This window comes from Plecotus auritus (assembly GCF_963455305.1).
Source record: "Plecotus auritus genome assembly, chromosome: 1".
In the NCBI taxonomy this organism is placed as follows: Eukaryota; Metazoa; Chordata; class Mammalia; order Chiroptera; family Vespertilionidae; genus Plecotus; species Plecotus auritus.
This window is the reverse complement of record NC_137770.1, coordinates 176,295,528-176,321,133: the sequence shown is the minus strand read 5'-3', so window position 1 is coordinate 176,321,133 and position 25,606 is coordinate 176,295,528. Positions and strand designations below refer to the sequence as shown.

At 38.5% G+C, this 25,606-nt stretch overlaps 1 protein-coding gene across 2 annotated transcripts in view; it reads right to left on the bottom strand.

Annotated features, from left to right (window-relative positions):
• Nucleotides 1-25,606, bottom strand: part of PPP3CA (protein phosphatase 3 catalytic subunit alpha) — a 334,519-nt gene that overhangs the window by 68,918 nt on the left and 239,995 nt on the right. For both annotated transcript variants that reach the window (XM_080684963.1, XM_080684964.1), the window contains 4 exons: nucleotides 18,905-19,029; nucleotides 7,438-7,549; nucleotides 6,277-6,422; nucleotides 3,313-3,452 (listed from right to left, as the gene is read on the bottom strand). In XM_080684963.1, coding sequence (XP_080541089.1) covers nucleotides 3,313-3,452; nucleotides 6,277-6,422; nucleotides 7,438-7,549; nucleotides 18,905-19,029 — 523 coding nt within the window. The remainder of the gene's footprint in view (nucleotides 1-3,312; nucleotides 3,453-6,276; nucleotides 6,423-7,437; nucleotides 7,550-18,904; nucleotides 19,030-25,606) is intronic.

The window sequence follows — 25,606 nt, the reverse complement described above, 5'->3', positions numbered from 1 at the left end:
TTCTCTAGTGGGGCTTAAGCAAGTGGGAAAGTAAATAATAAGCTTTTCCAGGCAAGATGAATTTAGGTTAAGGTGACAATGGAACATCTTAGATAAAAAAAAAATATTCCGGCAGACAACTAGAAATAGAGAGGTTGAGCTCAGGAAAAAATAAAGAGATGAAGAGACTCGATGTAGATCTTGTCAAACCACAGAGGTTACAGTGAAGCTAAGGGAATAGGTGAGGTTTCTGAATAAATGTGAAGAAAACAATATCAAAAGCAGGAAGAATACCAAGAAAGAGGCAGCAGAAGAGGCAAGGACCAGGATTCAAGGGAGAGCCAGGATTTGTGGAAAAGGAGGAGCCAGAGCATTACAAGGTAGAAGGTTGATAGGGTGTCAGCTGCTGAAGAGAAGTTAAAGGCTGATGAACAGACTGGCAGTTGAGTGAACTATACTTTGTAACTTCAAAAACACTTTTAAAACAACTGTTACGTTCTTCAAATCTCAGAACTTTAGATGTCTGATTTAAGTCACTTCTTTTGAAGGCAGCTAACCCTAAAACACAGAGCTTATGTGATTCATCCAAGGCAGACATACAAACTGACAACCCAAGATCCTAATCCAGCCAAGAGTTTTGTTGGGACTACATGAAAATGAAATTTTACCTCCAATTTGTCAGGATCCTCATTAATCTTTACAATGGAACACTTGGCCTGCTTCAAGTATCTCAGTTACCTGCCTCAAAGTTTTAGGCATTAGCATATGCAAACTCTGGTCTAAGGCTATAAAGATAATAGTAGCACTTAGGCAAAAATAATGTTTTTATGGGTTCTTTTCTCTCTATTACTTTGCCTATTTTCTATAACTCAACAACAGCATTAAAAAAAGTCTACTGATGCATTTTTCTATATAATTTCCTTTTATCTAAATCATGGCCCAAGCAATGTGTAGATCATGAGTACGGTGGAATGGAAAATTAAATATGCAAATTTAATATAAACAAGTGAACAATAGCTGGGCGTTGTGGATCAAGATCAGTGCCAATCACTCAGAAAAGTAATTGTCACCAAGTTTCTCCACCAAATTTTTCTGTTAATCCTCACATGAGGATATTTTTTCCATTGATTTTTTTAGAGAGAATGGAAGAGAGAGAAACATCCATGCGAGAGACTCATCGATTAGTTGCCTTCGCACACTCCCCAAGGTACATGCCCTTGACTGGAATTGAACCGGGGATCCTTCAGTCCATAGGCCAATGCTCTTTCCACTGAGCCAAACCAGCTAGGGTTCTACTAATTTTTTGTCCCCTGTGCCCCTCTAGGTCAGCTTTATAAACCAAGACTACAAAAAATGCCTTGGCACCTTCATGATGGCACTAAAATCAAAAGGATCAACAAGCTCTAGGAGAGTAAGAGTCATTTTTCTCTTTCTTAGCTAAAACATAACCCACTGGCTTTACTGTTAGTCTATAGGCTGTGAATTTAGATATTCAGCGTTTGTTATGGCTAAAGAGCTATTAACAACCTCTAATGAGAGGAGTTAAATAATCATTTTGTTGAGAACAAAAGTGTGAAAACATGCATAATCCTCTCTCTAGTTGATAGCCTTTTTCTCTGATGTAAACAATTTGTGTCTGTATTCACAAAATAAAAACACCAGAACTTGTGTAAGTTCAGTACAAGAATTTATATTTAGAGTATGATTTATTTAAAAAGCTGACTCAGAAAGCTAATAAAAGAGGTCATATTATGAATTAAAGAATGATTACTGCAATATGGCTTAATATCAAAATTAAGAGGCTTAGATTTTGTTTGACATTATATTATTGAAGCACAATTCTGTAGAATCCAATAGGTAATTTAAATACTCACTGATATACTTAGGGATTCAACACCAGATTCGAAAAATTGAACATTTGGCTTTGATATATTTCACCAATATTTAACTTTTCACTAAAAAGCTTGAACATCTCTACTAAAAGATTACTACCAAATTAACTAGTTACTGAAAAGAAACCTTAGGCTTCTTAGAAATCCTACACCACGCTTCTTCATTTCAGCCAAAATAGAATCATCAGACTTGATGTCCAAATTTCCAAAACAAATAAATGAATTGTAAACTTTCTGGTAAATACACTTGGAACAAACCTCTTTATTAATATTTCTATCAAAACTATTCTTTGATTACTGTACAAGACTTTCTGCTCACAAACTTCAATTTCCCAATCATATCAAGAGATGAATAAAAGAAAACTATTTCTTCCCCATAAGGAAAACTTAATGTATGGAACAACATGTCCTGCCATGGAATAAACTCTGATCAATGTTATGCAGAAGGATGATATCTGCTTACTTTAGAGACAGATGGTATGTGGCCCAAAACCCATGACAGAATGCTCTCAGCCTTGCCATTTGCCTAGCTAAAAGTGTTGGAATTGAGAATAAACTTCAGTGAACATCAGTTTTGGTTTTTAAGGATTTTTTAAAAGACTATGTATTCTAGAACTTAAAATTCTCAACTCCATGATCTCTTTCTCCCTTTCACATGAACTGTATGTCTGATGATAAGGGAACCTAAAGAAACGAAGGGTAATCAAATGAAGTAGGCTGAAATTGACATGAGATGTCAGGAAAATCGTGGAGATATGCAAAAACTGCAACTGTGTTGTTTTCTTCTCTGAAATGTTATGGAATGGGCAAATCCCCGTACACTGGCAAATATAAAAATGTAAAAATTACTATAAAATTTTTTTCAATGTGACTTGTCTACCTGCTAACAATAAATTTACTTATGGCATGAAATACTAAGTTGCTGCTAATGTTAATTTAGCCAAGAACTCTAATAAAGTTAAGAATAACTCCAAAATAATTAAGCAATTTAAATTATTTTTTCTGATTTAACTTTTGAAAACTGATTATAAAATTTTAAAAGTATTACATAATTAAGTGAAAAAGTAAATGCTGGCATTGTATATTTTTCTACAGTTTTTGAAACAAATTTTCTAATACCGGTAAGTCCTAGTTACTGTCTTCTTCAGCTACTTTGCCACCCTAATATCACATGCCTCTTTTATGCCTTTTCTATTCTTCACAGATATTATTATATCTATATAACTTATGTAGATATATTTCATTTCTTATCTATTTATTTATATTTTCATTTTGCAAGTGATAAATACTCATTTGAACCAAGCTTTTGAAGTGACCCTTTCATTTATAGTTGTTTCCTAGAGAACATATGTAAACATCCTAAATAAATCACACGCGTGGACTGATACATAACAAATGTATGAAGGACACGTGCTCTGGCAGGCGGGCGCCGCATGCTCACCTGTAGAAGTACGAACACCCCCTGACTGTGTTGTGAGTGAAATGTTCCTGAGTCTTCTCATTGCCAAAGTCCTCCAGGGGGTCTGACCACAGGATGTCGCACATAGGTCCATAAGCAGGTGGTTCTTTGAATCGGTCTAACTAAGAAAAATAGAAGACAGAGAGCAAAATACTAATCTTTGGAAACTGGGAATTCAGAAAGTAAAGGAGACCAGAAATTTGAATACCACCTTCCTCTCCCCAAGCAGAGAGCTAGTGAGCTGCCTCTCTCTCCTCCTGTCAGTCCTGTTTCCTCTCCATTCTTGGTTCCTCTCCATTCTTCTACGCTTCATCTCTCTCTCCAATTGTCCATCCTTCCTCCTCTTCATGAGCTCATTCATCTGCCTTCATCTCACCCTATACCTCCCTCCTGCCTCTTTAGTTCATAACTCTTTATTCTTTTTTTTCTCCCTTTCTCCCATTCTCCCTTTTATCTTTCTCTCTCCCCCTAACTTATCTACCTTAATGTTTTAGTCACTATCAGTTGATATGACTCTATATGTGTTTCATTTCCTGAGGTAGAGCTTTTATTTTATCTTTGGGGAAATTTCTATTACTGCTTCCATTAAGATGTGATTTAGAAATCTGGATGAAGACAACTTATGGTGTTTATATCTAACAATATGATTTGGAGAAAAGGCGGCTTTCATTTTAAGAGGAGCACTTGCTATATGACATTTTGGACGTTCATTCATTAGAGGCTATCTAAGTATTTAATTAATCTACAAGCCTATTCTAACTTATCTTACTGGTTACAAACCAAGAGTAATGATAAGCAGTAAATTAAATCCAACTTTAAAATTTAGCTGTTTTTTCTTCTGCTCACAGTTCTAAACTCGGTAGTTTTACTTGAAGCCCTTCATATAAAATCCATTCCAGCTATAAATGTTTAGCAGTCATATTTCAATTTTAAAAGCTGCACTTAGAATGTATGAGCAATACAACTACAAATGACATTTCGCCAACAATTTTATAACCCTGTCACTTTGCTTTAATTTATCTTGATTTAACCACAATTAAAGGATTTTTAGTAAAGTTAGCAGATATTATAGTCTCTTGAAAAAAATGCATAAAATCATTAAGGATTCATATTCTCTATAGTCAATACTTTAACATTAAAAAAATACCCATAGGGATGGGGGGCAGGTGAATATATAAGGCTGACAGCCAATCAAATTATCGTTTTTTTCCTGAGACATAAAAGGTGATGTAAATCATGGTTTTGCTGCACACCATTTTTTATTACTATCTAAAAAGAATGAAGCAATATTTCACATTTTCAACACCCAATAAAAAACTTCAAGCAAGACCCTCTATATTTCAACCATTATGTCCATAAAACATGCATTGCAAAGTTAGTGTTGTTTAAGAGATTTAAATAATGTATGCCTTTGGAACAATGCATTCTAGAAAAATAAATACTTGCCCATAAAAATGGGAAATTTCTTTCTGAGAAACAAGGACTTATTATTAGGGGCAGAACAGCACAGGAAGGGAGGCTTTCTGATTAATGTGAATCCCCAGCTGGAAGTTTGGTAAGGCAACCAGAACATAGAATTTCTTCTGGAAAAGTTACAAAGTGCTTTCTAAAGTTAACACTATCTACAGTAAGAATAAACTAAAAATTCAGTAAATAAAGGAAGTGTGGTACTCTGATGGATACATGTCAAAATGCAAAAATCATTTTATGGCTAAGTCTAGAGCTTAATGACATACATGAAAATTGAACATAATACCTGAAACATGCCAGTCCTGGGGACAGTAGATGATATTTAAAAGTCCAGTTAATTTATGAGAAGCTTAGTTATTTAACAAATAACTTATAATAAACAAATTTATTTCAGGAGCCCATTAAATTACAGAAGAACAAATCAGGTTACATTCATGCAGAAAGTGAACCACTTTATACTTGAACTCCATGACCACACCACATTACTACCGTACTAGTGTCCTGTTTCCATAGTATGTTAAATACAGAGCAAATACCTATGCTCTCTGTGTTATAGAGCACCAGAAGCAGATGTGTCTTTAAAAAGGGACACAAACACATAAAGCGGAAAACTAAGGTTTATATAATGTACTTCTGTTTGATTTTTTAAAATAAAAATCAGGTATTTTCTTTCTAATAGAAAAGTAAATAAACTATTATTTTTACACTTGAAGACTTCAACCTTAATGACAGTAGAATTTGAATGCTTTAGTTCTTTAAATATAGTTTTTCTTTAAAACCAATGAACTTTTAAAAGAATATTGAGCATAATCAAAGAAATAAAAAGACAACCTCTTCCACTACATAAAATTATCCCATATTATTGCCTTTTCTCATATAAAACATACTTCCACATTCAATCTAACTCATCTTTTTGTTGCTTAAAATAACAGGGACAGCCAATGTTAAATTAAGTAGAAAATGACTCTAAAAAAATCGACTGTTTTCCACCTAGACCCTCAATGCAATCAATAGAATATTCTCATTGACTTTGTTACTTTAAAGTTTTAAGCTGTAACAGATAAACTGAAAAAAAAAATAATATGAACACATTTTAAAGGTCAAGGTGAGATATTTCCCCAAGAGCAAAGCAACATTGTAACTATAATATACCATGAATACACAATGGGTTCTGTTGGAAGCAAACCAAAAGGAAATGAAAAGATGTATTTTTAATTTTTTTTAGGAATAAAATATTTTACATTTCTAATAACACATGTCAAAAGGTAGGATGAATTTTAGAGATGAAAACTCTTCTAAATATAAATGTATTTTTCTTTCTAGAAAAAAAATTAATACAAAAAAAGAGATTCATGACCACTTTTAATCATTTTAGTTCAAAAGGATGAAGTTAGTGATAAAGGCAGAGAGATCAATGCCTTCTCCTTGTTACTGAAGCACACTGAAAGATCAGATTTGGAAAATAACAGAACTTACTTTTCTGATATCATCTAAAGTGTTAATCTCTGGAGACAGACCGCCGTGTACACACAGGAACTGCTGGTTCATCAGAGCAGCCAGGGGCAGGCAGTCAAAGGCATCCATACAGGCGTCGTAGACACGTTCTGAATACTTTATTTTACCTTTTTAAAACATGATTTAAAAAAACATTTACTCTCATGATTTCATAGCTAGAATCATTTCATTGAAACAGTTTTTTTTAAATGTTTTCTTGCCAGAGTCATATTCACATATAACTACACACTGCAAAGTTCCAAAACCTGATTAAATCAGACTTTTTAAGGAGTTATATGTAAACCTTTTTATCTATTTTTTTGTCTTTGTTGTTCATCCATTGTTTTTTCAGTTTTTAGTTACTTTTTGTATAGCAGAGGAGAGAAATTTTGTATATGTCCTTGCTATTTATCTGCAGATGTATCTCAAAACAAATATATACAATCAGGAGACCAATAGAAAGGTGACCATAAAGCTGGCTGGTTTTCCTTAATGGTCTTAGAGAAAATTCTCTCAAGTTGTTTCTGCACACTGACTGATATCTAATGTTTTGAGAGAAGTCACTATGTTCCACTGACTATAGAACTAAATGACAGTCAATTTTAAGTTTCACTGGACAAGGGGGAAAACTGAGAGGAGGACTTTATAAAATGCATATGGAGTCCCCATCACTCCTAGCATTTATGTCTAAAGGAGAAAGTCATCTTTAATCCTGCACTAGCAAAATCCACTAAAAGCTAGTAAATGTGCGGCATCTAAAAACAGGGGCACAAGGTTGAATCTCCCTCCGTTTGCTTTTCTTGAGTTAGTTGAGATTAAAGAGTAGGATATTATCTCAAAAGTAGCATTCTGGCTGCTTTTTAAAAGGTAAATCAATCACTGTTTCTTACAATAAATTGCATCAAATATTAACTCAAAGTTTTAGATCACTTTATAGAGAATTATAATTAAAAAGAAATTCTACATTCTCTTAACTATCCATGCTTAGAGACAAATATGGAATGGCATAAAATAGTGTGTTTTGTTTTTTTAAAAATTTGACTTTGAAGCTATAGATCATCTATTGAAATGTGCACTTAGTATGGATTCAAATGATTATTTAGCACTTATGGTGTTAAAGGAAGAGGCTTGAAATATACTTACATTCTTGTTTAAATGTGAAATACTCTGTTAGATGTCTACATTCATGATTTCCACGAAGTAAAAACAGTGTTTTGGGGTAAAGAATTTTCAATGCCCACAAATACAGCACACACTGAGAAAAAAAATAAGAATATAAAAACATATATTGCATCATTATAGTTAAGCATCCCATTGCTGACTTCAATCAAATGAGCTACTGTGACCAAAAGTCCCCAAAAGGCTAGATCTCATTAAAGAGGACACTGAAAATCAAGCAGAAAACATTCCTTCGGTATAAAGCCACGGTTTATGTATACCTAAAATGTATACAAACACTGAGCATCTGTGTAGCACAAGAAAACTATGGACTGCACACAGCCTATTAGAAAAGCCTGAATGAAAATATACTAAAAATGACAATATACTGATGTAAAAGTATGACAAGAAATGTGATCAGCAATCAATGACTAAAAGAAAAACACCTCTCTATAAAGCTAATTACTATTTTTTTAGAAAATCAAGTACAACCCTGGCTGGTGTTGCTCAGTTGGTTGGGCAGGGTCCTGCGGCCTGGGGACTGACAGTTTGATTCCCAGTCAAGGCACGTGCCCGGGTTGCGTGCTTGATCCCTGCTAGGGAATATGTGGGGGACAGCTGATCTATGTTGTGCTCTCACATTGATGTTTCTCTCTCTCCCCCTCTCTCTTCTCTCTCTAAAAATCAATAAAAAATCTTTAAAAAAATAAAAGAACTGGTAGTTTTTTTAAAAATCAGGTAAAAATGGAAAAACTGGAAAAGAAAGGCAAAACCAAATTCGGAAGCAAACACTGACAAGCTCAGGCTGACTTGGATAGTGTCTGTATTTTCCTTATGTTCCCTCTTTTACCTCCATTATCTTGTCATTTATTTCCGTGCCATTGGTATATAAAGCCTTAAGTGTTTTTATATGTAAAAATAATTAAACTGAAGGCCAGGGACTCTCACTATAAATATTGCCAATAGCTAGGGGAAACATTTCATATACCTTAAAATATGCAAATTTAGTTACTTGGGTATTTCAGTTTGTGTGAAAATGCCAACTATGAAATAACTGGGTTTGGAGTAAACCTACATTGACACTGTCTTCCTAGTGTGTGCATTAAAATAACTGGATGGGGGAGGGCAATGGGGGGATATGGACACATGTAATACCTTAATCAATTTAAAAAAAAAAAAAAAAAAAAAGACTGCCTGAGTTCAGAAACTGCTCTAGTATTTGGATGGCAATGGGCCCGTTATTTAACCCCTTTAAGCCTCTTTTTCCCCCTTTCATAACTAGGAAAACTGAAAAGGGCTATCTCATCCTATATAATAAAAGCCTAATATGCTAAAAAAATAAAAATAAAAATAAAATAAAGTAAAATAAAATAACTGGATACTCAAATAATAGCATCAATTTCATTATCCTCGAACATTCATTAAGAACCCACAGGGATCAGAACACCACTCTTAGAAAACAAGTATGCTGTTTTATCCTCACTAGGTTTAAGTTTTAAAAGTGAAGCTAAGAATATATAGAACCACAAACATATTGAGACAAGTCTGATTCTGGTTACTAAAATCTGAAACTGAAAAACACATAATATGTACATTTTAATAAAGAGCTTTCCAACATACAGTAAATATGCTAGATAATGTCCACCGGAAAAAGATACCGGCAATTCAACTGTTGTGCTACCTGTGAAGAATAACCATGTCTGACACTTTATCAAATGAGTGGAAATAACTGTTTGAATATACAAATCAAGTTTTGGAGAAAATACTAATTATCAGAAAAAGTATGTATTATTGTGCTTTTCAAGCAAGATATTATCTCCAACTATGTAATTGTGATTAAAGTAAACAAAAATAGGGGGTTGACATCAAATTATAAATATATATGTGTACATATACACATATATATTTAATTTTCTAATTACCCTTTCCTGATTATAGTTACTAGCTAAAGTTTATGTGAAAAATGATATTACTGATTCTGAGAAGTTGACCAAGTGACTTATCCAGGTGATCTTTAAAGCATCATGATCTGTTGACATGTGTAAAAGTTCCCTGTTATCTCAGTGGGTGGTACTGTGGCTCAGTGCATCTCAGATTACTGTGTGTCAGGTTTTATAGGTGCACTTACATATATATATAAAAAGCCAGTGACCGGAATGCCATAACGGCCAGAACAACCAGTCGCTATGACCCCACTGCAGTCAGCAAACTGACCTGATCAGGGGGTGGAGCCAGCCAGCCAACCTCCCACAGCCCCTCCCCCCAGCCGGCCCCGCCCCTGATTGGCCTCTCCCACCCTGATCAGGGTGGCCGTCCCCACCCCCAATCGGCCCACCCCACCCTGATTGGCCTGCAGCCCCTCCCCCTGGCCAGTCCCACCCCTGATCATCCCCCATCCCACTAGGCGGGCCAACTTCCTGTAGCCCCTCCCCCTGGCTGGCCCCACCCCTGATGGGCCCCCACCACCACGATAGGCCCGCAGCCCCTCCCTCTTGTCAGCCCCACCCCTGATTGCCCCCTATTGGGGTAGTGGGTGGGGACGGCTGGCCAACTGCCTGTGGCCCATCCCCCTGGCCAGCTGTGCCCCTGATGGGCCCCCACCACCCCAATAGGCCTAAGGCCCCTCCCCCCAGCCAGCTCCGCCCCCAATTGGCCCCCCACTCCGATCAGGGGAAGGGCTGGCCCCTCCCCCAGGTCACTGGTCCCCGATCGGCCCCACCCACCCCATTTGGGGACAGGGCCCACCGGCCCAATGTCCACAGCCCCTCCCCATAGCTGGCCCCATTCCCGATTATCCCCCACCACCCCAATCAGGGGTAGAGCCCGCCAACTGCCTTGGATCCTCCCACCGGCTGGCCCAGCCCCCGATGGGCCTCCACCACCCCGACTGGCCCATGGCCCCTCCCTCCAGCAAACTCTGGTCCCAATTGCCCCTCCCCCCACCAATCTGGGGTAGGACTGACCAGCCAACCTCCCATGGCCCCTCCCTCGTCCACTGACCCCTGATAACCCCCCCACCCATTTCAGGGGTAGGGTCGGCCAGCCCACTGCCCACAGCCCCTCCCCAGAGCTGGCCCCAGCCCCAATCAGGGGGCAGGGCCCACTGGCCAATTGCCCTCCTGTGGCCCCTCCCCCCCAGCAGGCTGGGCTCTGATTGGGTGGGCCAACCTCCTGCTGGGTGTCTCCTCCTCCCAACAAGCCTGGCCCTGATCTGCCCTGATTGGGGCTGGGCCAGCTGGAACACACCCGTGCATGAATTCGTGCACTGGGCCTCTAGTGTTTTCATAAAAAGAGTTTGTCTTACTCAAACTCATCTCACATTTCAGAGAAGATATTTATAAACCATTATCAATGTCAATAAGAGAACTATTTCCAATTTAAAGTTTATAAGGTTATACCATATATATATATATATATCTCCTATATAATAAAGAGGTAATATGCAAATTGACCCTCACGCCCTCGTGTCACAAGGATGGCCGCCCTCACGCTGTCACAAGATGGCTGCCCCCATGTCACAGTCCTGGATTGTGAAAGGGATGTCCGACTGCTGGTTTAGGCCCAATCCCCAGAAGGGTCCCAGATTGGAGAGGGTGCAGGCTGGGCTGAGGGACACCCCCTCAGTGCACGAATTTCATGCACTGGGCCTCTTGTGTGTGTGTGTGTGTGTGTGTGTGTGTGTGTATAACACACATATAAACATATATATATTCACACACACATATATATATACTCTCCCAAATTGCTTTTAGCTTTTGATGTCTAATTTTTGAATAGAAATGGTCATGTAAAGTCTTTAAAAATTATATTTACTAGTTGAAATTTCTACATTTAATGTATGCTGTTTCTATATTGAGGGAAAGAATATATGTGTTGGCTATACTGTCCCTACTTTTTAGAAAGGTTTTCTTTATCTGTAACTAGAGGCCCAGTGCATGAATTCGTGCACAGGTGGGGTCCCTCTGGGTGGCCTGCAGGAATTAGGCCGAAACCTGCAGTCCCACACCGCCTGCAGCTCCTACCTGTTGCTCCCACTCATCCCGGCCCCACTGTGCCTGCTGTGGGCTCGTGCCCAATCAGTCCTGATCAGGAGAGGCTCGCGCTGCTGCAGCAGCACTCACCAGCTATGAGCCCTGTGTGTGGCGCCCTCCCAAGAGGTGTGGCCTGTGGGATCGGGCTGAAACCGGCTCTCTGACATCCCCCAAGGGGTCCTGGATTGCGAGAGGATGCAGGCCAGGCTGAGGGACCCCACCAGTGCATGATCAGGCTGGGGAAGAACTGCAGGAGGGCTCCAGGGCGTGTCTGGCCTATCTCACTCAGTCCCAATTGGTCGGACTCCAGCAGCAAGCTAACCTGCTGGTTGGAGCATCTGCCCCCTGGTGGTCAGTGCACGGCATAGTGAGCAGTTGAGCAGCCTTAGCATATCATTAGCATATTACGGTTTGATTGGTTGTTTGGTTGTTCTGCCGTTTGGTCTATTTGCATATTACTCTTTTATTATATAGGATTTTTACTAAGTAGAACATACACAATGAAGTGCACATATTTTTATGTACAATATGTATACTCCCATTAAACTACTACCCAAGTTCAGTTACATTTCAGCATACAGAAGGCCCCCTTGTGCTCTCTCCTGCCCCCATCAATACTCTTTAGGAAATGTAACCACAATACTGAAATATTTAGATTAGTTTTTGCCAGTAATCATTTATTTTATAGCAAAGCTATTATCTCTCTAACTAAAATCTAAAATGAAACTTTTAACCCCACTCAAATATTACTAGAGGAATCAATCACCTTCTAGGTCCTATATTTTCTTTTTATGCTATCTGGGACAGATCCTATTTTGACATTAGCAAGTAGCTTTATCACCTCTATTCTTAATTACTGTACCTCTTCTATAACTGAAACCTCAAAGAGTGATAAATAGTCTGTGATATTCTATCATACTCATTTACTTTAAAAATGATTCAATACATTTTTATTTCACTTATTATTTCACTTATCTTATTTTATTTCAATTATTTTATTTCACTTATTATTTCACTAGAGGCTCAGTGTATGAAATTCGTGCATGCAGGGGGGTGTCCCTCAGCCCGGCCTGCACCCTCTCCAATCTGGCACCCCTCAGGGGAGGTCTGACTGCCAGTTTAGGCCCGATCCCTGAACCGTAAGTCAGACATCCCTCTCACAATCCGGGACCGCTGGCTCCTAAGCGCTCGCCTGCCTGCCTGCCTGATTGCCCCTAACCACCTCTGCCTGCCAGCCTGATTGCCCCTAACTGCCTCTGCCTGCCGGCCTGATCGCCCCCTAACTGCTCCCCTGCCAGCCTGATCGCCCCCCTAACTGCTCCTCTGCCAGCCTGGTCACCCCCTAACTGCCCTCCCCTGCCAGCCTGATTGCCCGCTAACTGCTCTCCCCTGCTGACCTGATCTCCCCTAACTGCCTCTGCCTCAGCCCCTGCCACCGTGGCTTTATCCAGAAGGATGTACGGAAGATGTCCAGTCTAATTAGCATATAACCCTTTTATTAGTATAGATGGATGTGAAGCACCTAGTATATAATAGGAGTTTAGGAAATATTAGCTCCTTTTTCTGTAAATGTGTGAATGAGAAGAAAGATAGGAACACAGAGAGCAGGGAGGGAGAGAGGGAGGGAAGGAAGAAAACATACAGATGGGGAGTAAGTAAAGAGGAAGGAAGGAGGGAAGGAAGGAAGGAAGGAAGGAAAGAAGGAAGGGAGGAGGAAGGAAGGAGAAAGAAACAAAGAAGGAAGAAAGGAAGGAAGGAAGGAAGGAAGGAAGGAAGGAAGGAAGGAAGGAAGAAAGAAAGAAAGAAAGAAAGAAAGAAAGAAAGAAAGAAAGAAAGAAAGAAAGAAAGAAAGAAAGAAAGAAAGGCAATTTCCAAATTCTTGGCCCAAAATACCCTAAAAATAAGAATCCTGTTTTCACATTTTATTTCCTTCTCCCCTGTGGCAAGAATAAAATATCTTCCCAAACACTGAATAAAACCACAAATGCAGCCAACATGGAAGAAGTGGCATGGCAAATGAAAGGGCAGGGTGGATTGGAGAGTGGAGCCCTGCCAGCCTTTACCCTCAACATCTGGTGCGAGAGGGCTGCCAAGCACAACACTGTCTTGCTGGCAACTATTTTGCCTTCTAAAGTTCTAACATTCTGGAGAGCCAAAGCTCTTAAACAAAATCATAACCTGATATTATTTTTAAAAAGGAAGGTCTCTTATAAAAATTATCACTATCAATAAGCAATGAAATACAAACCAGCTAAATAATTGGGTATATTCATCTATGTGGTATCAGATGGCTAACTGGAGTAAAATTTTCACTGAATTATATGGTGAAGGTGAAGATAGGCAAGTTACGTAGGCCTTTTTGCAAGATGAGATGTAAATTAGCTGCACTAGTCACTTTCAACTGGACCCTGACTATCTTTCCAGTCTTACTCTACACAATTAAACAAATATTTACGACTTCAAATTAGTTTGGGTTACTCAACAGAGAGACTGAGCATTCTCTACCTTTTTATTAATTTTCATCATAAAGATAGCCTTCTATTTATCTATCTTCCTCTATGAAGCTACACACAGGATATCATTTTCTTTATTAGTTTAATTGGTTCTTTGATAATAGCAGTGCCGTAATTTTCTTTGTAATTCATGACTTTTAATAATAGGTATTCTTGAAAACTTGCCCAGGGGAGTAAAGTAGAATGTAAAAGAGGAAGCAAACAAGTAAAAAATATGTATACAGCTCCAAATATATATCAATCAGCACTCTAAAATACCTATTGTGCAGTGACACACTACAATAAAAAAGGCCATCTCTCCATCATAAGACAGCTAGGTGAAGGATGTGCACTGGTTGGGAAAAGATCTAAACTCCTGCAGTGTCAAAGGCAGCCCCTCCAAGACATCATTCCCTGGGTCTGACGAGCACTCAGAGGAACAGCCCTATGCTATACAGACAGTTGGCTGCAGGGACACAGCCAGACACTTTCTTCCTTGTGTCGTGTGGCATCACTCTACCACCTAACACTGCTTGCTGTATCGCTCGCTTTTTATTCTCAGCAGAAGCATGGAACACTGCTTGACTTGCTGGGGTTCTTTCTAGTCTATGGGTTCACAGCGAATAAACACAACTCTTCGTGCTTAAACGTGTTTGAGGCCTGGGCTGAGATCTGGATGTAAGTACAGCAGGGGCGGGAGGGGGGCGGGTGACTTGCTGCTAAGCTCACAGCAGTGCCAGGCACAATGGCTGGAAAAGGAGCCTGGGGAAGTGAATAGAAGGAAACAGCTGTGCCTGCCTCTGTTTGAAATTCTGTCTTTCCCTGCCTTCCCAGAGAAACACACTCCGACGTGGACCTATATATATACACACACACATGCTTGATCAAAGACATTAGGTAGCATAATGCAATCATCAGAAAGAGGATGGTATTTGGCGTGAGACAAATTATTACCCTAAACAAAATGACCTCTTTCATCACTACTCAAAAGCTTGCTTGTTGTATTTGGGCTAACTTTGTGGGGAATGGTTTCTGATCTTGGCAAGAAGAGAAGATGGGGCGGTGGGGGGGGTGGGGGGGCGAGAGGCAGGGAGTGAGTACATAAAATGAGCTCTATGTACTGCCCAGAGCACATTACCTGGTGCCTGTAAAACCACCCGGCAGAGACTATGAAATCCGAACCTACTCTTCAAAGCCGATTTGGTAAAAATTAAACTTAAGTGCTCTTCTTTGCCCAGGGGAGAGCCAAAGGAGGATACCTGCAGCGGTGCCCTGGATTATTCAGATGAATGAAGAACCTTTTGAAGCCTGTTAGGGTAGTGCAGGCTGAAAAACCGAGCTCTTATTTTAGGATTTTTCCTAAACCAACAGCACTGTACTCAAAGAGAATATTTTATAGTGAATACATCAGAATACATCAGTGGGGAGAGGGCTGTGTGAGTGTATTTGTACATGTGTAAGTGACTGTGAGAGTGTACATCCATTTCTGCATTCCTGAGGTATCCATTTTTTTCTGTGGTTCTTTTAGAGAAGACATGGCCAAGGTATGGGATGCAGTGGAAAGAGCACAGACTTCGAATCCCAGCTCTGCCATTTACTATGTGCGTGACTCTCCCTGCACCTAGGTTTTTACACGCATGAAAGGAAGACATTTACATGTTCCGTGCAAAGCTGTACGGGAAAAATGAAATCATTTATACCTCCCAAACAATAGCATTTATCGCATGCAAACAATGTTGGCTTCCTAATCCACAATAAAAAGCCCCAAAGTATTCTCGGTAAGTATATTTTATATAAATGTCTGTTCTATTTTAAACATGACAACATCACTGAGAAGTCCCAAAGTCCCTCAAAGGTCAGAGTTTAATTAAAATGGATCATTTTTACATGTAAGACTATATCACATTTTTGTCACTTCTGTATGCATGTGGCAAGTCCCGAGGGCTGTACGCTCAGACTCTTGGAGTTTAATTAAAGAGCTCTTTTTGATGATGGGGACTCTGATATATGCATCTCAGAACTTTTAAATGTCCTGTGATGCCTACATTTAATGTCACCAACATTTGGTTTCATTCTTTGATCCTCTGAAAAGGTGCATATTACACAAAATATCACAACTTTCATAGTTCAAATATACAGATTAATTTACACTAAAAAAATTCTGCTGAGAAACACATTAGTGATTACTGCTTCTAAAATTCTGTCCTTGAAAGAAACAGAATTTTAAAATGCTCTAATTAGGGTGAGTTTAGGAAATTTCAAATGGTTTGAGGCTAGAAATTCAGAAACTCAAACTCTTCAAGTAAAATAATAAAAGGTAAATAAAGACCAGTAGATTAAGAACTGTTATTCAAACCTGGAATTGGTGAGACATAAAGTCTATCTGTGCCATATGATTTAGTACTTTATCTTATTAGCAAATTAATAAGAAAAGGTGTTACTGTCTTTGATTAGGTAAAAAAAAAAAGAGGAATTAAATTGTTAAAAAATAATAAATATATTTTTTAAAATGTCCACTATCACACTCCATCATTTGGCTAATAGAAAGAATAACTCCCAATGGGATAGTCACCTTGCTTAAAAGGTGAGCTTCCAGGAAATTAGAATACCTATTATATTCATCCTCAGAACCTTTCATAGGAGCCTATAAATATTAGATAAATAAGATGTATTTAATTTTTAAAAATACCTACCCAACCCTAATTTAAGGAAAGTAGCAGAAACTCTACCTCCCATGGCTGTTTTCTGCTTCTACAGTCTTTCTCAAATCTGGCTACACAGTGAAATCACCTTTGGCATATAAACAAATCTGACCCAAATTGAAGTAATTGTGCCATTTCTGGGAAACGAACCTCCTTAATGAGAGGACATACCCTTCTCCTTCCTCTGTTCCTTCTAGCTGAATGTAACATGGGGACAAGATGGCTTAAGCTGGGGTAGCAGCAGTCTTGGGCCATGAATTTGACTTTGGAATGAGACCATGCACATTAGAGCAACAAGGCAGAAAGTCTGGGACCTGGCACTATGCATGTCACACCAGCCCACCTGTGAACTTTTACTGGAGAGAGAAATAAAGTCCTATCCTGTTCAAACTACCATTATGCAGGTTTTCCCCCCTCTTACTCTTGACAGATACTAGGCCTAGACAGAAAGGTCTTAAAAATTTGTACTCAATCACACTTTCCTACCAAGTGGGTCCAGTGAACCCCTGAGTGAGGTCTCTGAGGTTTGATAGTTTCTTCTTCTCTCCTTTCCTTGCTTTGATCTCCTACCTAGGCAACTCTTACTGGTTCTTTGACTCCGTCTTCTCCATCCATGTGTGCCCTCTCAATATTCTTCCACTTTTCTGTATTCCAGTGGCAATTATTTTCTGTACCTCCTTTATCACAAGATTTTAATACTCAGTTCAAATAATAATTGAACCCTAGATGACCACCGGTTCTGGCTTTTGATTCTATAGAGCTTTTTAAAAAAAGTTTTATTTTCCAATAAAGATTTAGTTTTCTATGGAGCAAGGATATATATGGCTTCAAATTCCCTACAGTCCAGATCATACATTTTATGTACTTGATAATACACATTTACCAAAAAAAAAAGAAATTCTAAAAATGTACTTTCTCCATTTGAATTTATGTACCAACGTCACCCCTTCCTTTCCTCATTATTATTAATAAATATGTGATCCTTAAGTAAAGAAATGATTAATATATTGGTGGAAATATATATATATATATATTCAATGAGTTGAGGTGAATTGAATAACCAAAAAATATAGTATGGTGGTTTTGAAAACAAAAGCTGTTTAAGAGTGACATTTTTTTCAATATTAAATATTCCTATAGTAAATAATTATGAAAATTTAAAAAACTAGAGTTTCTTTTATATGACTATTATAAATACCTGATGTTGGTGTCAGACTTAAGGAAATTTTAACTTGGTCTTTAATTAAGAAAAATAGTATTTCTTTTTAATGCTTTTTTCCCAGAACACTTACAATGTCAGCTACCACAGCATAAACTGTTTCTTTAAAATGTATTCTTATATACATTTACCTTTTAAGCATCATAGCAACCGGTCATTCTGCCATTTGGTCTATTTGCATATTAGCATTTCTTTTAATAAATTTTAATGAGCCCTTTCTATGTATGACACCATGTTAAGCACCAGGAAAAACAAACGTGAATAAAACAAGATGCTTGCCTTCATTTTGAACATAATTTCTACTAGAAGCAGGTGGGAGGCCGACAAAGAACCTGTACTCAAAGGTTATCTGTTGTGTTTTAATTAATGAGTTTAACAAATTACCCTGGTCAGATGGCAGGTGTCAAAAGACAAAGCCCAGCACCTATAAGCGTACTCACACATATTCACCTATAAGCGTACTCACACACAAATGCAGACATAGAGGCACACTGGACTACTGATTTACAAAAATAGCTTGTTGTTTCATAATTATATGGCATCCATGCAAGCACATTCCTGAATATTTAATCAACACTGATTAGTGCTCTAACAGAAAACAAAATTATGTAATGTAAATATGATGTAACTTTTGCAAAGTTGCAAATAAATAAAAGATTCAAAAGGCAAAATCTTACTTTTAGCCATTTCCTTGGCATCTCTATACATTAAAAAACATATGGGAATCAATTGAAAATAGGAGATGTAATATCCCAAGAACTAAGTGTATTAGAATTCATTTCATTGTTATAGACTAGGGCAGTGGTCGGCAAACCGCGGCTCGCAAGCCACATGTGGCTCGCAAGCCACATGCGGCTCGCGAGCCGCGGTTTGCCGCTCTGTTGACTAACGAGTTTGCCGACCACTGGACTAGGGATTTCCTTAAGGCAATGGTATTTACCACTTTTACTTTACTAAGATACTGTTGATCCATTACTGAGCAGCTAAAAAGAAACGATGTGGACTTACTTCGATGCTGAAGTACCCTCTGTCAACATAGTCCCCTAAGAAGAGGTAGCGAGTGTTGGCAGGAGATCCCCCCACTTCAAAGAGCTTCATCAAGTCGAAGAATTGTCCATGGATGTCCCCACAAACTGAAATAAATAAATAAGTTCATTTTATGGCCACATTATGTTAAGACTCTGAATTAGATAATAAAATTTTAAAGCCAGAAGGAATTTAGAAATCATCTTAGCCAGAAAATTATTTTGCAAAACAGGAAAATGAGACAGAGATTCCAAAGTTAAATAGTGGCAGAACTGACTCTAGCATCCAGGTCTATGAATTCAAAGGTTTGCTGGAAAAAATAAGGATAAAAATAACAATAATGGCTATTATTATGCATTTAATAATTCTGCAGCAGACACTGTGCTAAAAAATTATACACATTTTCTAATGTAATACTAACAATGTTGTGGAATAGACATTTCCTTTGGTAGTTAAAGGATGAGGCCAAAAAAGGTTCAGTAATTTGACATAATCTATATACAACTGCACTCTGAATGTATAACTACTACATGTTACTGTCTCCTGAAGAAAAAGAAAAGTTGATATGTATCATAAAATCTGTACTTCATAAAGTCTAAAATGCCATCAATTGTAGTAGAACACACTAGAGGCCTGGTGCATGAAATTCATGCACTTGGAGGGGCCCCTCAGCCTGGTCTACACCCTCTTGCAGTCTGGGAGCTCAGAGGGAGCGGGCCTAAGCCTACAGTTGGACATCCTCAGCGCTCCCGTGGAGGTGGGAGAGGCTCCTGCCACCGCTGCTTTCTCGCCAACCAGGAGCCTGGCTTCTGGCTGAGCAGCACTCTTCCTGTGGGAGCGCATTGACCACCAGGGGGCAGTTCCTGCGTTGAGCATCTGCCCTCTGGTGGTCAGTGCGCATCATAGCAACCGGTTATTCTGCCATTCTGTCTATTTGCATATTAGACTTTTATTATATAGGATCATTATACAGGGGTGGGCAAAAGTAGGTTTGCAGTTGCGAGTACGTAGAACAAGATTTTATTCTTCTTTTATTCATTACTTATTGTATGTATTATTTTCTGTATGAACAACGATAAACCTACTTTTGCCATCGTGTATGATGTATCACTGAGACAGAAAAAGATTCAATTAAATTTAAATTCTAAAGAAGCTTTTTTATAGATGAACTTCAATATTAGATATTAAAAATGAAAAAAATAAATTGTGAAATGAAAAAAAAATCCTGTAAAACATAGTACACAAAAATCACTAGGAATTATTATTCCTTAACTTTCTCACCTTCTCTTTTAAACCAAAATTTTTGAAAGAGCTATGTGGTCTTTTTTTAAAACCCACTTATTTTGTACTTATTAACTACTTTGAAAGTCCTTTTTAAAAAAAAGGTATTATCTCTATTATACAGATAAGAAAACAATGTGGCTATCAGAGGGTGGGCAATGTCACTGTTAAATATGGATGACCCCAGGTTTAAATTCAGATTTGCCTAATTCAAAGCATTTGCTGTTAACCACCATGTTATATAACATGTTTGACATTTTGTATGTTTCATGTATACATATTTAATATTTTAAAATAATTTCGTGATTAAATGATGAACAATGATGTGGCTGTTTCTTGAACACTAAGAGATTCACAGAATGAAAGTATCGGTAATTACAGTACCTTACCTGCCTGGGCTTCTATAAGCAGTACATGTGTTAATGTAGCAAAGGGCTTAGAAGAGTTCCTGGAACCTAATGTGAACTTCATAAATGGCTACCTGTATGTGATGCCATGCTTCCACCCTCTCCCCACCGCCTCCATTCTCTGGTGTCCAAAGATAGTACAGCACAAGTGCCACCTAATGAGGCAAGCCATTTGCTTGGTTGTTACAGTCTCCAATTCCCCATGAGACTAGGGCCTTTCATCTTCAATGTCACTTAGTTTTTTTTTTTGTTTTTTTTAATATATTTTATTGATATTTTACAGAGAGGAAGGGAGAGGGATAGAGAGTTAGAAACATCGATGAGAGAGAAAAATCGATCAGCTGCCTCCTGCACACCTCCCACCGGGGATGTGCCCGCAACCAAGGTACATGCCCTTGACCGGAATCGAACCTGGGACCCTTCAGTCCGCAGGCCGACGCTCTATCCACTGAGCCAAACCGGTTTCGGCGTCACTTAGTTTTAACAGGACTTCTTGAACATCCAGACTTTGACAAGTTATTTTATATCTTCAAGGAAAGGCAAGTTTATTCTGCACCAACATATACCCCTACTTCCCACACTCCCAGAGCTTCCAATTATTTGCTTTTGCAGGGTACCCAACTAGGGGCCAGCACTAATAGAAATATGGTGTCCAAAAAGCATAAAAAACAGAACCACATACATGGAATAAAAGCACTCCCTGATGCTGTTCCATGATGCTCAGTGGCCTTAGGAGTGAGCGATATCCATAGTGTCCTGTCAACAGCCTGGTCAGCTCCTGGAGACTCATGCTTATGGCTTCTTTTATGGAGTCAATCCACCTCATATTAGGTTCTCCTTTTCCTGCTGCCTTCTATTTTTCCCAACATTATTGTATTTTCCAAAGGACCCTCCCTTCTCATGTCCCAAAGTAGGACAGCTTCAGTTTTGCCATTTTTGCCTCCAGCAATGCTTCAGGCGTAATTTGCTCTAGGACTGATTTGTTTATTTTTCTGGTAGTCCAGATAATCCATAGAGGTCTTTTCCAACATCATATTTCAAATGAACCCATCTTTTTCCTATCAGCCTCCTTCACTGTCCAGCTCTCATATTCTTACATAGTAATTGGGAATATGAGGGTGTGGATGATCTTAACCTTGGTCTCTAATGACACATCTTTGTTCTTAGTGATCTGTCCTAATTCCTCCACTATTGTGCTTCCAAGTCACAGCCTTTCTCTTGATTTCTTGGTTACAGTCTCCATTTGAATTAACGACTGAACCAAGCTAAGTATAATCTTTAACAACTTCAGTATCTCCACTGTCTATGTTAAAGTTGTGTATTTCTTCTGCAGTCATGATTTTTTATCTTCTTGATGTTCAAATACTAGTACAGTTCTGCTTTGGCACTTTCTTCTTTCACTGTCATCAGAAGTCGTTTCAAATTAGTGCTACTTCCTGCCGTTAAGATGATGCCATCTGCATATATTAAGTTACTGCTATTTCTTCCACCAATTTTCAGTCCTACCTCCCCTGTGTCTAGCCCAGTTTTTCAGATAATAAGTTCTGCACATGAATTAAACAAATAGAGAGATAAAAATGCATTTTTTTTTCTATCGCAAAGTAGTCTGTCTCTCCATATTCTGTCCTGACTGTGGCAAGTCTCACAGTACTCCTATTTTCTATGAAAAGAACCCTCCATCTGACTGAACATTCTAAAAAATACTATATCTTTTATAGATTATTAACAGAGCTGTGCATATTTCCATCAGAAATGTACAAAGTTACAGCCTTTAATGAAACTGGCACATCAAAGATAATGAAATAAAATGTCCGGTCCCCTACCCCCAGATCACTGTTACCCTCATTCACCAGCCACCTCCTGTGCCACAACAGGAGAAGCAGTCCTCCATTTGTTTTTATACTGGAGAAGTGAGAACAACTAGGTACACTGAGCAGCTGAAACCATTTGGTGAGAAGGTGGCAATGTGGTCATTATCTCCTTCTTGATTTTTTCCCAAAATGGGGCGACCCGGTTGGTTTTGAATGCGGTTACTGTAACATCCTTAAGACAACCAAAAGGTGCAAGAGTGACTAACATCCTGCAATGCTTACACATTTATACCTTTCTTTATTTTACTATCAGGATATACACAATTTATGCTTAAATGATCCACTAGTAAGTGATACCTATGCAATTACTTTTGAGTAATTGCCTTTCAATATTGCTTCCCTCCCTTGAAGACTGTAGCCCACATTAAATAAAACTTTATTGGAAATGATTCTCACACACAAAGTGCCAACAACTTTTGATCTATATCTTCTGAAGGAGAATATAGAATTCTAAAGTAGGAAAGTGAAAATAACATACAAAAAGGATCTGTCTATTTCTTAGGGAAGAGAATAGTCTTTATTTCTAATATCATTGCTGGAGAGCTAGTGATTGAGCTTTGAAATCACTAAGGGGCGGACGTCTCCTGGACATCCATTTGGAAGTCCATAGGACAAAGCCGCAGTGGCTGCGAGGCCCAGAGCTCAGGCAGCCGTGGGCTCAGGCAGCTGTGAGCCCTGGGGCTCAGGCCTCACAGCCACTGCAGCCAGCAGTGGCAGCAGCAGCAAGGTGATGGGGGCGGCGCCTTCCCCTGTACAGCATGGTCACTGCCCACAGAGGGAGGCCAGACTGTGGCTTAGGCCTGCTTCCCTAAGCCATCAGTAGGACATCCCCTGAAGGCTCCTGGACTGTGAAAGGGGGCAGGCCGGGTTGAGGGACACCCCCCTCCCTCAAGTGCATGAATTTTCATGCACTGGGCCTCTAGTATATAAATATAAGTGTATATGCACGTGCACGTTTGTGTGTGTGTGTGTAAAGCCACCCTCCACAAAAGAGGAATTATTTGGAGATTAGTGGTAAGTATAGCAATTAGGGAGTCATTAAACAAGTTTAAGACTTTACTCACTATAGATTACAACAAAGTAGTGCTAAAGAGAAACAGAAATAAACAGCTGGGCCAGTACAAGGGGCTCTTTGTAGTGAGCTGAGTAAGGCCTTGTGACCGTCGAGATGGACAATGCATCAGTCACAGAGGAAGTCTGTGAGTCCCTGAAACCAGCACACTGCTAAGTAGACAAGATACTGGCCAGCATATTGAGGACAAACAGGCCCTTCAGAAAATAATCTCAGGCAGAAGGAGGAGGAAGTGGGAAAGATAGATAACCACAGCCAGGACCAAGTTTGCCTTCTACCTCCTGACCAATGGTGGTAACTCTCTATTGAGAAGGGCCAGGTGTTCCAAACAACAACCATGCATACAGTGTGTGTGCAATTAGGTACGTATGTCTGAATTAATTCAGTTAATCTGCAAATAAGTATGTCCATATTACAACTGAATTATTTTTTCAAAGAATTTCATTGTTTCTAAATTCACATGGACAATTAAATTACATTGGAAAATATAAACACTAGACAGTATTGTACACACTAAGATGAGGTCCCAATAAAATTGCTATACAATTTATAGCTTTTAAAGCACTCTGATAAAGCTGTCATCCTGAGAAGACATATTTTTAAAATGTAATATTAAATTTACACTTTCATATAAAACTATTTAAAATAGCTTTTCATTGATGTTCAGACTTACACATTTGTCCTGTTTACTTGCCTATAAAAAAAGGAAATGCATCAAAAAACATCATTGAGTCCATTTATTATTGACACTAGCAAAAACTTTGTGTCACAGAATTCTAGGTTAAAGAAAGCTTATACAAATTAGGATGCCTGGGGACAGAGGAGTAGTTGTTAAAAACAAACAAAACACTGTCAAACAATAAACTGCAGGCGAAAAATAGATCATTTATGTACCAGCTTTTCAAAATTGCACCAATATTATGATTTAGAAGTCAAGTTTTTTTTTTTTTTTTAATTCCTGACTCACTACTTATTTTTCTATAAAGAACTTTTAGTTCCTCCAAAATACTGGCTTTTATCATCTTGGAAGGCTTGCATGAAACAGAATAACTTCTTCTACAAGTTTTTCCAGTTTCTGCTAAACTAACAGATTGTAATTTTTCTTTTAGAAAAGACGTTACTGAATTGCCAAGCAATTTTCACCATTCGAGTTCCACTCTACTTTGAGCTTCATTCACTTCAACCCAACATTTTTCCACATTTCCCCAAGACAATAAAATTTCTAATGCTAAGGGACTATCAGTATGTCTTATTCTCAGCATGAGGGGGTCAACCTGTTCAATTTATATGTTGGGTCTTTGAATCTTCTATCTGCTACAAATTTTTTTTTTTTTTTTTTTTTTTTTTTTTTTTTTTTTGCAATTTCACAGAGAAAGATCTTGCGTTTAGAGCAGGGGTGGGCAAACTTTTTGACTCGAGGGCCACAATGGTTCTTAAACTGGACCGGAGGGCCGGAACAAAAGCATGGATGGAGTGTTTGTGTGAACTAATATAAATTCAAAGTAAAGGAGCGGAGGGGAGAGCAAGAGAACCGGATAGAACAGCCGGATCCGGCCTGCGGGCCGCAGTTTGCCCACAGCTGGTTTAGAGGCTTTGTTAGAAGTTAAGCACTGTGGGTATCACAAGAACACAGTGTCTGTTTCCCACTGTTGGTAATCCAGGATTATGTAACCTTCAGTGGATGATATACTCAAGTACAAACCAGCCAGAACAAATATGTGTACTTTAATAGCAGAATGTGTAAACTTTTTAAATCAAGGAATTCCTGAGATAAAAGTGAGTTTATTACAGCATTCATTTATCTCTAGAAATCTTCATCAACTATAAAACAAACTAAGCAAGAAAAAAATAACAGTGGTATAATTCACTAAAGAGGTACACTTCAAAATAATTAAATTTCCCCCATAGTGAGTGTTATTTTTTAAATGTTAAACAAATATTAGGTACTTTATAAAACACAAAATATGAATTCTCAACCAGGGAACTGTAGTTTGATAGTATCAAACAATAACAAAAAGTTTCTAAATCAAATAAAAATTTGCTAAACACAAAT